At 42.0% G+C, this 12962-nt stretch overlaps 1 protein-coding gene across 2 annotated transcripts in view; it reads right to left on the bottom strand.

Moving 5' to 3' along the window:
- Positions 1-12962, bottom strand: part of lekr1 (leucine, glutamate and lysine rich 1) — an 81553-nt gene that overhangs the window by 55931 nt on the left and 12660 nt on the right. For both annotated transcript variants that reach the window (XM_042414489.1, XM_042414488.1), the window contains one exon: positions 3972-4501. In XM_042414489.1, coding sequence (XP_042270423.1) covers positions 3972-4501 — 530 coding nt within the window. The remainder of the gene's footprint in view (positions 1-3971; positions 4502-12962) is intronic.

Genomic DNA, 12962 nt, shown 5'->3' with positions numbered 1-12962 from the left:
CTACCCATCTCACCTTGCTTTCCTTAGTCATACACCTGTCATACATGCACACACATAGTCATGCACCAACACACACATTGTCCGACAGGTGACACTTTAATCAGGTTTGTTTTGTTTGGAGTGTGCTGTAATCGTGCTGCCAGTTAGCCCACACACACACACACACACACACACACACACAACAACACCACAATCACTTATCTCATCCTGTCAGACTAACACAGGGTTGAATAACTAAGTCACATATGGGAACAAAGTAATGATATTTCAAGAGAAGAAAAGGAAAACCTGTGGGTTTGATTGCAGCTGTACAAGGCAGGTCAAGTGCTCTGCAGGCTAGAAACATCCTGGTCTCTCTACAACGTAGTATACTTTCACGGTTTCATTACATAATCGCACGACAAAATCAGTATAGTGTTTCGGAGGGGGAGGGGAGGGCCATCCATCACGAAGATGACATATCTCACATAACAAGAGTCACACTCGTGCTGTGTAGCCAGCCACACAGAGCATTCTCATTAACTCCTACTTGCATGCTATCTTTATTCTTTCTCCCTCGCCTGCCTTTTAATCTGTTCATTACCACCTGTGTGAGTGATGGTGTACAATTGCAGAAAATTACTGGTAAATTGCTGGTGGTGAGTGTTTAGAGGTTGACAAAGAGAAAGAGAAAGGAGAGTGAAAGTGAGTGAGCAAAAAGCAAATTAGTGTGTAAACAGTTGAAGATGGTAGAGGACTGAATTATGGTATTTAAGTCATATGAAAAATAAAAGATATCTTGCATATGTAAATACAAATGAAAGACATATTCAAGATGAATGATAAAAACGCCGAAGATAACAGATAAGAGAGAATTAAAGGCACAGAAAGAAAAAACAAGAAGAAAGAAAGAAAGAAAAGAAGAGCAGGGGAGTGAATCCACTGCTGTCGGTCTTTGCTGGCCTCTCACACATCACTGTGCCATGCATCATTATCTCTGCGCCTGAACTTTGACTCCATGACCCACGCTTGGCCCCACGGCTCCAGAGCACAACTGTGTGCACTGAGTGTGTTTGCATGTGTTTTTGACTGAATGAGGAGGCAGTGTATGAGAGAGATAATCAGCTTACATTAGTGCAGATAGTGGATTGGCTCGGTCAGTCTCCCACACGACAACATAACAAACAAACCAGATACCCAGCCGTACCAGCTGTGGCCTACTCATACAGGCACACACAAACGCTGCAAAAATTAAAGCGAAATGAGGTCATGAGGACTTTTGAGGCTTTAGCGTGTCTGTACTGTGATTTCTTGTTACAAATTGCCTCAATACCAATATATTTGAGGCTTCTACCTGTTCTTTATTTCAGTTTTCACTATTCTCCGTGCTGCCTGCTTGTTTTCCACTAACCTCTCCTGTCATCTCTGCCGTTTCCTTACCTGCCCTCAGTTTCCCAGGCAGCTAATCTCCACTTGTCAACATGCCTGCCCCTCATTCCACTAATCAGCTCTCCTGGCATATACGTATACACACCGCATTGCATTAGTTTTCTGCTGGATTGCTTATTGTGCATGTCGGACTTATTGTGCTTATTAATAATAAAAAGACCCTTTTCACGGTGGACGTTTTGACTCATCAAAGCAGGAAAAGCACAGGTGGAGTTAATAACTTTAATTTAATGGCTGTATTCCATTCAGGTGAGCTGGTTCCAGCTCTCTGGTATTGTGCATGTTCACTCACTGACATGAACTGTTGGGACAATTAATAGAATGGAGCCATTGTTAATGTTGTTAATCACTCCTGTGCTTTTCCTGCTTTGACAAGTCAAAATGTCTGCCGTGAAAAGGGTCTATTGGTCGAAACATAATGTACATCTAAAAGGTGTTTTAATTATTGTGTCTGATTAGACCTCTGCTCGCGATGAAGGTGGGAGGAGCTATACTAGGAATTATATGAGGTCCCCAAATTGCGTGGACTAATAAACTGGAAAAGATGTAAGTTGTCCCACCCTAACAGGTCCAAGGCAGAGCAATGGAAATGTCAATCAAAGGCAGTCTGTACACAGCCACACAGTTCATAAGAGAGGTCTAATTAGGCGAAATAAGTGAAAACACCTGTGTGGGTGTACCAAGGGTGTTTTCACCATGGTTTCCAACTGAGCTAATGAGTGAAACTTTTCATTGTGTATGTGTGTGTGTGTGTGTGTATGTGTAATAAAATAAAAACTCACTAGAAAAACAGAGCAAACCTTTTGTTCTGTCTGTCCACAATATCCTCTAAAATATTATTTATTTGTGGTGTACACTGGCCATTTGTGGGTGAAGATGCAGGTGTGCGTGCATGCTTGCATACAGTTGTGTGATTAGAGCTTCAGAACAGTGTCATTGTTTTGCATTTCAACAGGATATTCTTTAGATGTTTCGGGCATTCTCATGAGTCACGGCATGCAAGCGTTTCCTACATATTTCCCAGAAATGTGGCTTAGGCTTTGAAGGCTGTTTGTTTACGGGCACCTGCTATTTGATTACCAGCACTTTAAAGCTTATGTAAGTGACACAACAGCAATCTTCACCACCTGTGTGCGTGTTCACCATATGTCACTTTACATGGGTAACTACACATACGTGCGTACGCATACTTTTGATGACGATGATAATGACGATGATGCCTACATGACCTGAACACAATAACATATTTACCGTCATCTCCCTAACTCTATTGCACAAGACAACCCAGACAGAGAAACATACAAACACATACTAGCAAGTAAATTAAGTGAATAAATTAACTGTAAATGAAGAAAATGGGTTTGTATACAGTATAATTTTATAATTTCAATTGTATTTTAAAAAAAATAAGTAGGATATACTGGTTTTGTGCTTTTACTATACAAAGAAGCTCTGATGCTAGAAAGCTTCCTGAGAAGAACTGGTACCTGTGATATAACACTTATTCATAAGACCATTTTTGGTATATACTTAATTCCCTAAAATAGCTTCCTACATTCCCCAGAGACCATGACTGAACATGTTGCATTCAGCTGAGATACATGTGTAGGTGGGGAGAGAAATAGCAATAAATGGTGGAATTAAACATTCACTGCTCTGTTGCATTCTGGTCTATTAAGACCACAGTCAATGGCCAAAAAACAACAATGGTCTTTTAATTTTCTTCTATGTGACTCTTCAACGTTGATGGATTGATACAGTAAGTACTGAACAAAGCTGTAAGAACAGACAGTCTATGCAACACTTTTTAGGAATTTGAGATAATTAAATCCTTGGGAAACATTCCGTATTCATTAGGATGCCAAATGGTTTTGAAGAGTTGCTGTAAGCCTTCATAATGCACTTTTGATGTTATATAAGGCCTCAAGTTATAAGGCATTAGAGGAATCATCAATCAGTATGGTCAGGTATTGTCACAGTCGCTTAAAGTGCCAATTTTTTTGAAACAATTATCTTTCTCGGTACATTTTCTCAGCGCTACAGACAATAAGTTTAAAAAATTTTCTAAATATGCACAGACTCATATCCCACGTTATGAAACTATGTTTCATGTTCCAGCTGAACACCCCCACACATCCTGGTGCTAAAACAGTCTGCCCCCTCATGTATCATTTCTGGACACAGATCCAAAGTGTAGAAATACAAGTCTGCTTTTGTTACATTTTCACTAAGGATATACAGGAATTACATTTATGAATTCACTGAAAATGTCAAATAATGTGTTGCTTTTAACAAAAATGTCTGTTTCCTCCCATATTAAGTCATAATTTGATGTCAGAAAATATATATAATTATACAGAAATGTTTGTGTCAGAGATTCACAAACACACACACACCAGCTAGTGGGATACGTGTCTTATTTGTCTGAGAGTGTTTTTGTGTTAACAGCATGACTCACAGGATAATTGCCCACATGAAGCCTGGCATTAGAGATCATTTCACACCAGGGACGGGAAGCACAGACAAACACATACAAACCTCACCTCTCTTCCAGCTGTTGGAGGTATTTTCTCAGCTCATCTGAGTTTTTATTGGCCTTTTGAAGTGCGTCACTCAGAACTTTCTCTCTCACCCCGGTCCTCCTCTCCAGCTCTTCTTGCTGCTTCCTCAGTCTCTCCACCTCCAAGTCTCCGAGCTCTCTTCTAAGTTGTCTCTCTTTATCTTCGCTGATTTTCTGATATTGCTCTTCCATCTCTTTCCTCTTCCTCTCGTTCTTTTGTTCGAATTCCTCTCTCAGAGCTCTTTCTGCCTCTATGTTCTTTTCTCTCAGCTCTTCTTTCATGCTTTTCTCTTTCTCTTCTGCCTTTCTCTGAACTTCCAGTTGAAGTGACCTCTCCCATTCCAGCCTGCCCAGCTCCAGTGCCTCTCGCTGGGCCTTCTCTCTCTGGACGGTCTCTCCCAGTTCCTGGAGCTCAGCCTCCAACTGAGCCAATCGGGTGCGGAGCTGATGGAACTCGTGAAAAATGAGGTAGCTTACACCACAGTAGCTACACACTGTCTCACTGCGCTCCATCTGAGGGGAAAATACACACAATTTGTTAGAAATAATGATATTTATTATATTAATAATATCAATTTAGAAGTAACTACAGAGGTATGACTACTGACAAAACTTATGAAGTGTCTTCAACCAGGTAGTTTGATAATTTGGCAAACAACTATACACAGTCACATAGTATTATAAATGACTGTAAAATTGAAAGACCCCTCCAGACATGTTTGAGGACATATAAAAATACTCTGCTTTGACTAATAAATCATATGGTTATATGTTTTTTTTCACAAAAATGTTCAATTAAGTCTTTAAAAATCCTTAAAATGACTTCTACTCCATTTCCCTCACTAAAAATTTAGAATCTAAATCATGCAAATTCATTCAAAAGTTTATGTCTACTTCACTGTAAAGTCATTCTCAGTGTATTTTCACTGGAGGCTTCAGGTTTCCATATAACATTTGTGTAAGTTGCATATCGGACCACAGTTGGCTCCAGAATGGTTGTGATGTCACAAATCATACTTATAAATACACGCCTTTCACTCAGATTTTAGGTGAGCATAGAGAAACTTTCCACTTTCAGGAGATGAATGTGAAAACAGCCTTCTAATGTCAAACTGCACATGAATCATTCTGCACAGTGAAGCTCAAACATCCAACTGAAGGAACAAGAAGAGAGAAACAGATTTTTGACTGGAGGGGGACTTTAAAACAAACTGTTCTTTTGTTTACTGCTCAGGGAATAATAGAGTTCGTACAATTTAGCTAATGGATAAAGAAAAATGGACATTGGCATGGACTATCGCTGCACAAAAGACTACTGTGATGTTGTGTGGACTGTTCCCTCATTAATCTAGGATCACATAATATGTTTCCATTTTATTCGGTACTTGTAGTTTTGTTATTAGTTTGATTAATATGAGTACGAGTTTCCCTTTTCCAGTGCATGACTGGCTGCAGATCAAGCCTGATGGTTCAAGCATTTACTGCGGCCTGTTGGTCAGCAAGCTATTAAATCTCTGTTGTTTTGAGGAGTTGAAGGAGGTAGCTGAAGAAGCTTTTCCACCATCGAATGAAGAGTGTCTGTTCAAGAGGGAAGAGTCAGTATTTTGAGACGTGCTTAATATAATCTACAAATAACAAGTGTATAATGAGTGTTCTGCAATGTTTTATATTGAGGAATCAAATTGAGAAGGAGTCTAGAAATAGCATTTAGTTTGGTTTGGATTGTTGTATAGGGCCTTTCAAACTGAAGTATCAAAGCTGTCTACAAAAACATTTAGACTGACAACTGCGGGCTCCATTATCCATCAAAATCTGTTTCAACCGCTGGTGTCAAAAAACATCTTTTTATCTGTCAGCAGTTCAAAGCAGGGGAACATGGATGTTCTAATCCCTCCTTCAGATATTGTTTTTACAGATGTCTGTTGGAAAAAGAACATCTCCCAAAATTATCTTTTATTCTCTGTGCGTGTCAGTATATTCTCTCCAAGCTGTTGTCACTTTTTCTAGGCTTATAAGGGATAAGATCACATCCGCCAAGCTTTCATCTTCATGATGATATGTGGCAGGGAGGCAGCTGATATTTGGATGACATGCTGACAGCTCCCATGTCAGAAAGCTCCAAATAGACGTCTGCTAGATGATGTAAATAAGGTGAAATAAACTCGCAAACGGAGCTGACATCCTTGGGAAGACAACAGAGAACAGAACTGATCATTTAATTACCTCCGTCAAAGAACAGATGTGATTACTTCAGTCCAACATGTTTGAGTGTGACCAACATTTCTCAAAAACTAATGGAGTGGGATGAAATTTGGTGTGCACATTTTTGCTGACGAGAGCAAGAAAGCAATTAATTAATATGATCCTAAGGCTGTTTCTCCAGTGCCACATTCAAACCAGACTTTCTGTTTTCTAACAACAATGTTTCATTGTCTTTGCCTTCGTGGTGATGTACAACAAAAACAAGTTGTAACAAATGCTGAGAGCATAAATGTGACCAGACAGCCAGGTAGAAGGACAGAGATCAAAAGAACGGCAGCCGCTACTTGAAAGTCTTTTCCTGAAAGACAGTGAAATGGGTTTTATTGAGTGATCACTGTCCTTGTCATCTCTCTCTCTCTCTCTCCTTCTGCCTCCCTTGGTTCCTTTGTCTTTACGGTAAGAGAGAAGTCAGAAAGACTGACGGGGAGGTAGACTAGACAGACAGACAAAACACACAACACCTCTTGAAAGTGCTTTCGACGTGACAAATGATTGGCGTTTGATGCATTTATGAGGATAAAGCCTCTCTCTTACTCTCTCTCTCAGTCCCTCCACTGGTCTTATCTAACTTTCTCTTGTTAGAATCTTGTCTATTCATGTCAGGTCAAGGTGCAGATTAGGTCTGCCTCATGTCTTTGGGACAGTGGGAGTCTGTGTTCTAACGGTCATGACAGGCAGACAGAAAGAAGAACACGTTTTAAAAGACCTTGTGCGTTTACAGCAAGTGCCGAGGAGCAAGACTGAAAAACAAATATGAGGAGCAGAAGGTTCTGCACGCCTAACAATGCCAAGCTTTTCTAAGTTTTGTCTAAGATGTTACTTAGGGCAAATCACGACAGACTTTTTTCACTATTTTCTGACATTATATAGACAAAACAATTAATTTAAAAAATAGTCAGCAGATCAATCATAAATGAAAATAATCGTTAGTTGCAGCAGGGATGCAACACCTCATAACTGGACTAAATAGAGCTCATCTGTGATGCTGGTACATATGGAAAAGCACATTTGTTCCTAAATCCAAATACTGTACACAAGAAAGCCAGAAACAGCGCAATAGCAACGACATATTGCAAATCAGGAAGATAAATGGAAAAGCAATCAATTAATAAGGACGTACTGAAGAAGAAAACCGTGATAAAGTGCAGTAAATTCGACCATCAAACACATCAATACACCAGCTATGTCGTGATGCTCATATCAAAATCCGTATTTGACCTGAGGCAAATGTATGTACCCAATAGTCTAATTTTGCTATTTAACACACTGAAAATAGAGACACAGAGATTGTTTTTTGTACTGAATTATACTACGATCATATCTTGTCTTTCCATTGTTTCCTACTTACTATTTTCGGATATTGAGAACTACAACTGTGTTGATCTATTTGTTGTTGATCTACGTGTGCTCTGTTCGGTCAAACAATAAGGTGTTGGATTCCCTCATGTCGGACATTTGCCCTGATGAAGGTCTAGAAAAGAAATGGGATGGAGAGAAATGGAGTGGAGGAAGTGTATTAGTGTGGGAGGAGAAAAAGCTCCAGAGTGCGACAATGTATTACATTGTGTTTCCACAGAATGCACTCTGGAGAATATGAGCTATTATCTGTTTGCAGTGTGAGCGTGTGTTTGTGTGTTTGTATGTGTGTGTGTGTGAAAGAGAGCGAAAGAAAAAGAGAGATGGAAAGAGCCGAAGAGAGTGAGTGTGTGCAAGTGTGAGCAATATTTGGGACTGGGACTCAGGGGGTTTTAGTGTTTACTGTGCAGATGTCCTCGTGCTTCCTGCAGGCATAGATACAGCAACTACTAAGTGTGTGTGTGTGTGTGTTTGTGTGTGAGTGTGTGAGGGGGATTGTATTTTGTCCATGCATGTAAATATCTGTGAGAGGTTGGGTCTGGTGGTGGTAGTTCTTTATGCGAGTGATGTAGTTATGAAGACAGACAACAAGGGGGCAATACACAACATTAAAGTGACCCGAGGGCTGAATCGTGCCTCAGCTATGGCTTCACACACACACACACACACACACACACACACACACACACAGAGGCGAGCATTCTCATACAGCTAGCACAAATACAGTCAGAAGCACATTTTGCACACACGGGGGCAGATGAAAGGCACAGACAGACACGCACACACACCCAAAGACACACTGACTGACAAACAGACACACATTAAAACCCACACAGAAACAAGCACAAACACGCATATGAGCACAAGCAAAAGACACAGACAGACGCATAGAAAGGTAAATTTACTCATAAGCATCCTCAGACAGAGAAGAAACTCGCACAATCTCTCACTTTCAACACACACACACACACGCACACACACACACACCCTGAGGGTAGAATGTCTGTGCCACCAGTGGGTTGTGTGCTCCCGTGACTGAGTTCGGCCCCGCGGGGAGACCCCTTGCCCTGGGCACTGACACGTTCACTTAGCACTCAAACCACAAAACTAGCCACTCCACACGCTCACACACTTACACTCACACGCACACACTACTACCAAACACAAGCTCACATGCTTGCAAAAAAAAAAACACCTGAGAGGAGGAGGAGGAGGAGGAGGAGGAGAGAAAGACGGTTTGAATGAAAAAAGGAACAAATGAGAGAGAGAGAGAGAGAGAAAGAGAGAGAGAGGAGGAAAAGGGTCTTGTTGTCCTTTAAATGTTTCATGCCAGCAGCCAATTGATGCTTCTCTTCCACACACCAAAACCTCTTTGTCCTCTCATGCACACACCACTTCTGTGGCTCCCCTCGTGCCACTCTTATCTCTCTTTCACTCTGTCTCTTGATTGACGCCATTAGCATGCTGGACCGTTGCCAAAAGCAGTTTTAAACATTACATTTCCAAACAGTTTCCTACCCTCACGCAGCACAGCGTGTTGAGTTCATTCATCTGGTAATGACTTTTTCATTATATAGAGAGTTAATAAATATCTGTTACAAAATAGCTCATCATAAAGTCAACATACAGTGTGTAACTATGCAAAACATGTGCAACGCCTCAGGGTACATCAGTGACAAGTAGCTCTGTGTGTGTGTGTTTCAATCTTCAGTCAATAACCACCAACACTGAATCATGCACCGCTTACTGTAACTGAACTTACAGTGTGTGTGTTTTTACACCTAACAGGTACCAGGAGTGTGCATGTGTGTGTGTGTGTGTGTCTGTGTTTTGTGACTTGGATCCCCTCCACACTCCATGTTATCACCACAATGCCTCTATGCTCCATCAATTAAACATGGGGCTATTACTTCTCGCCTGATGTGAAACATTTAGGAGGGGTGGAGTGGTGCATGGGGTGCAGGTGGGGGCCAACAGGCAGGGTGGGCGCATTTTGTGGGTGGTTGGTGTCTTGCCAGGATGAGAAACATAATTAATTTACGCCTTTTTAACTCCCTGACTGTCTGCGCGTGTGTCTGTGCGCTAATGTCTGCGCTCATTGTCTCATGTAGTACTGAGGGTAAAGGTGGACCGCTACACGCAGACCAGACACATAAGAGGATCTAATTTTCCCATTTTGACAGCTCCTCTCCCTCAACGTTTCCCTCCGCCTCTCCGCTCCTCCTCCATCTTTCCCTAATCTTCCACCTTCACCTCACATCCCCCTTTTTTTTTTTCCTCTTTGTTGTCTTCCTCCTCTAAAATTCCCTCCCTCTCCCCCCTCGTCTTCCTGCTCTTCTCCCTTGTCCACCTCCGCCTCTTCCCCTACAGCTGCCGTGACCCATCTGGCTCATCAAAACACCAGAAGTGGGTCACTGTCACAAATACACATACACACAGATACCAGACACACACACACACACACACACACACGAATACACACTATACCCCCCGTCCACCCACCTACACCCAAACATGCATTCCGTGACCTACAGCAGTAGACCAAAAACTGACCAACCAGGCATGCTGACACTTACACACACACAAGTATGCACGCACACGCTGTAGTATGTACTTGACACACAGTTTCCAAATCCAAATAATTATCAATGAACAAACCAAAGTTTTTCTAATAAACTTCTAAGTTGTATGTTGTATGTTAAAGGCTTGAAGAGCTATTTATGTGCACACTCATTTTTTTCTTGATAACAAATGCAGGCACTGAAAGGCACAAAAACACAAAAAAAGACTTGGATTGTGTGTTCTTTGTTCCTTTAAGTGCCTGCATGTTGAGCAGATTAAATTCTCTCAAGTTTCCGCATTGAACTGCTCCTCTCCGCTCTTTGTGGATTTCGTAACTACCTCAAACATATATTTGGTCTCTGATGCTACAGGAGAAAAACTCTCAGCTTGTCCAAATTCTGTCCAAAAAAACAAAAACAAAAACATGTTTGTCTCTAAGTTGCATTTATCAGATAAGTAGAGGGCCGAGGCTTTTACTGAAGGAGAAGCAGCTTGCAGGATACACACAGCAGGCAAGAAACATAATATTGCATACAGCAGGCCACAACAGATCCTCAAAAAACACACAGACTAAACAATTTATTTTCTCTAATCCTCGGTACTTGAAAAACCTGAATACCATTGTGCAATTTTGGGAAGAAGCGAGGCTACAAAAACTGTAACTCTCGTTCACAAACACGGTCGCAGACGTACAGAAGCACAACTGATCGCGCGTTGAAATCTGTTTTGAGATGTTATGGAGGGGTACAAGGCGCTTGAACATTTTTTGGGTGCCTGGAGGATTAGAGGCATTAGGTTTAGGTTTAATCAAGCGATATGATGATGGGTGGTGGATGTAGAATGGAAAAGACAAAGGCAGGAGAGCTGCCTCACATCATACCTGGATCCTTCTGAATTCTCTCTTTTAAACTCTCTCTCTCTCTTTCAATCTAGTAACAAATGCTTTCTCTGTATATCTGCTTAGCTGGCACTTCATGCCGCTTCTCTCTGTCTGTCCGTGAAATCACAGACACGATAGATCATGCAAGCATTTAAGAAGGGATTAAGTAGTTATGGGACTTATCCATGTTTTTTTTTTTTTTGTTTTTTTCCCCCCCAAATTTTCCTAAATGATTTTCTTTTTTGGACTGCGACAGTGCATGAGAGCTTGTGAAGTGTGTGTCCTCTTGAAAACATTGGCCAGCTGTGCTCTTGTCTTTGCGTGTCGAAATGAGAATGTTTTTGTGAGCTTTTGTCACTTTGTGTGCATGTGTGAGTGCTTTGTTGTTGTTGCTTTTTTTTTCTCTTTTTGCTTTTTTGTGTGTTGTCAGCGTGTGTGCGTGAATATGCCTGGGCGCATTTGCGTACATAGTCACGTATGCATGTGTGTGCTCGTGTTAGTGTGTGTGTATGTGTGTGTGTGTGTGTGTGTGTGTGATCGAGACGGCGCTTCGTGACTGTGGCTTTGTTGATCTTTGCGACGATAAAGACCCCCTGTGGTGCTCAGTGTAGCGAGAGCCAGCACTGAGATTCCACTCATCTGGACCCCATGGCGCAGCACACATCACATGACAACTGCGTGTGTGTGTTTATCGTGAGTGCATGAGTGTTCGTGTGGGCATGTGTGTGAATATTTGTGTGTGTGTGTAAGTTCCTTGACCACAGCATGGTGTGTGTGTGTCTGTGTGAATGAATATGCTTCTGTGTCTGTATGTATGTGTGTGTGTGTGTGTGTGTGTGTGTGTATGTGGGTATGTGTGGAAGAGGAAAAAAGGAGGGGTAGTAGCGGTCACAAGGGATGGAGAGCAAGTGCAAGAGGGGGGCAGAGGCGTGCGAGCAGCGGAGAGGAGAGAAGGGAGGGGGCAGACAGATCAGGGGCATACTGTATTGTACAGTGGATGAATCAAAGTATGTGAGATGGCCAGTGTCTGGGTTGTGTGTGTCTGTTTGGATCACTCTCACACACACACACACACACACACACGCACAGTTATGAGAATGCAGAAAGCAGAAGTGAAAAAAGTCACAAGAAAGTCAGGACAAAGTCAGCAGAGACAGACAAAGTGCAGGGAGGAGAGAGTTGAACCATGGCTCGGAGGGTTGATTGAGTCAGAAAGGTAGAAAAAAAGAAATTAAGGGCTATAATAAAGTGAGCGCTTTAGAGGAGGTATAATCCAGGGTTGCATGTTTATCGCCTGACTGGCTGTTCTCCCATTTGCGTATCTTCTCGTACCTTACCTTCCCTCACCCGTCTGCCTGGCTGCCCACCTCACTTTGCTCCTTTGCGTGGAAGCAGGGAAAAGGGCAGTGGCAGGGAAAGAATCACCTATGGCTGCTTCGACCGGCACTTGGCTACGCATCACATCACATCCAAACACAGGACGAGGCACAGCACGGCATGGCATGGCACACACAACAACAAACAACTAGCCTGAGGAGCAGGCAGCATGGAGAGGACTAGCTGAGCTGTCCATTTTGTTCTGTCTATGCGTTTTGGGTTTTGGTCGTGCGGGAGTCAACTAATCACTTGTCTTCAAATGTTTTCTTAAAGTTGGCTGATCTCGTCTCCGGAAGACCAGCGACTGTGCCCACCGCAGTTGGGTAGCTTTATCATACTAAAAATTGGAGGCGCTGGAAAGTGAGGCCTAATTTAACCACCCAGACAGAAAATAAAATGCCACAGTATCAGTTATATGAACATATACTTGATGTATGTGTTGGTGTCAAGATAATTGGGAAGTTGTGCTGTAGTCAAGGTTATACAGTGTAGTATACAGTAATTTGTCTTTGTCTTACTGCTCTATTTAAATAACTG

The sequence above is a fragment of the Thunnus maccoyii genome, chromosome 6 (genome assembly GCF_910596095.1).
Source record: "Thunnus maccoyii chromosome 6, fThuMac1.1, whole genome shotgun sequence".
NCBI classification, from domain to species: Eukaryota; Metazoa; Chordata; class Actinopteri; order Scombriformes; family Scombridae; genus Thunnus; species Thunnus maccoyii.
The sequence above is the reverse complement of the archived record's forward strand: the minus strand, read 5'-3'. Positions and strand labels throughout refer to the sequence as shown.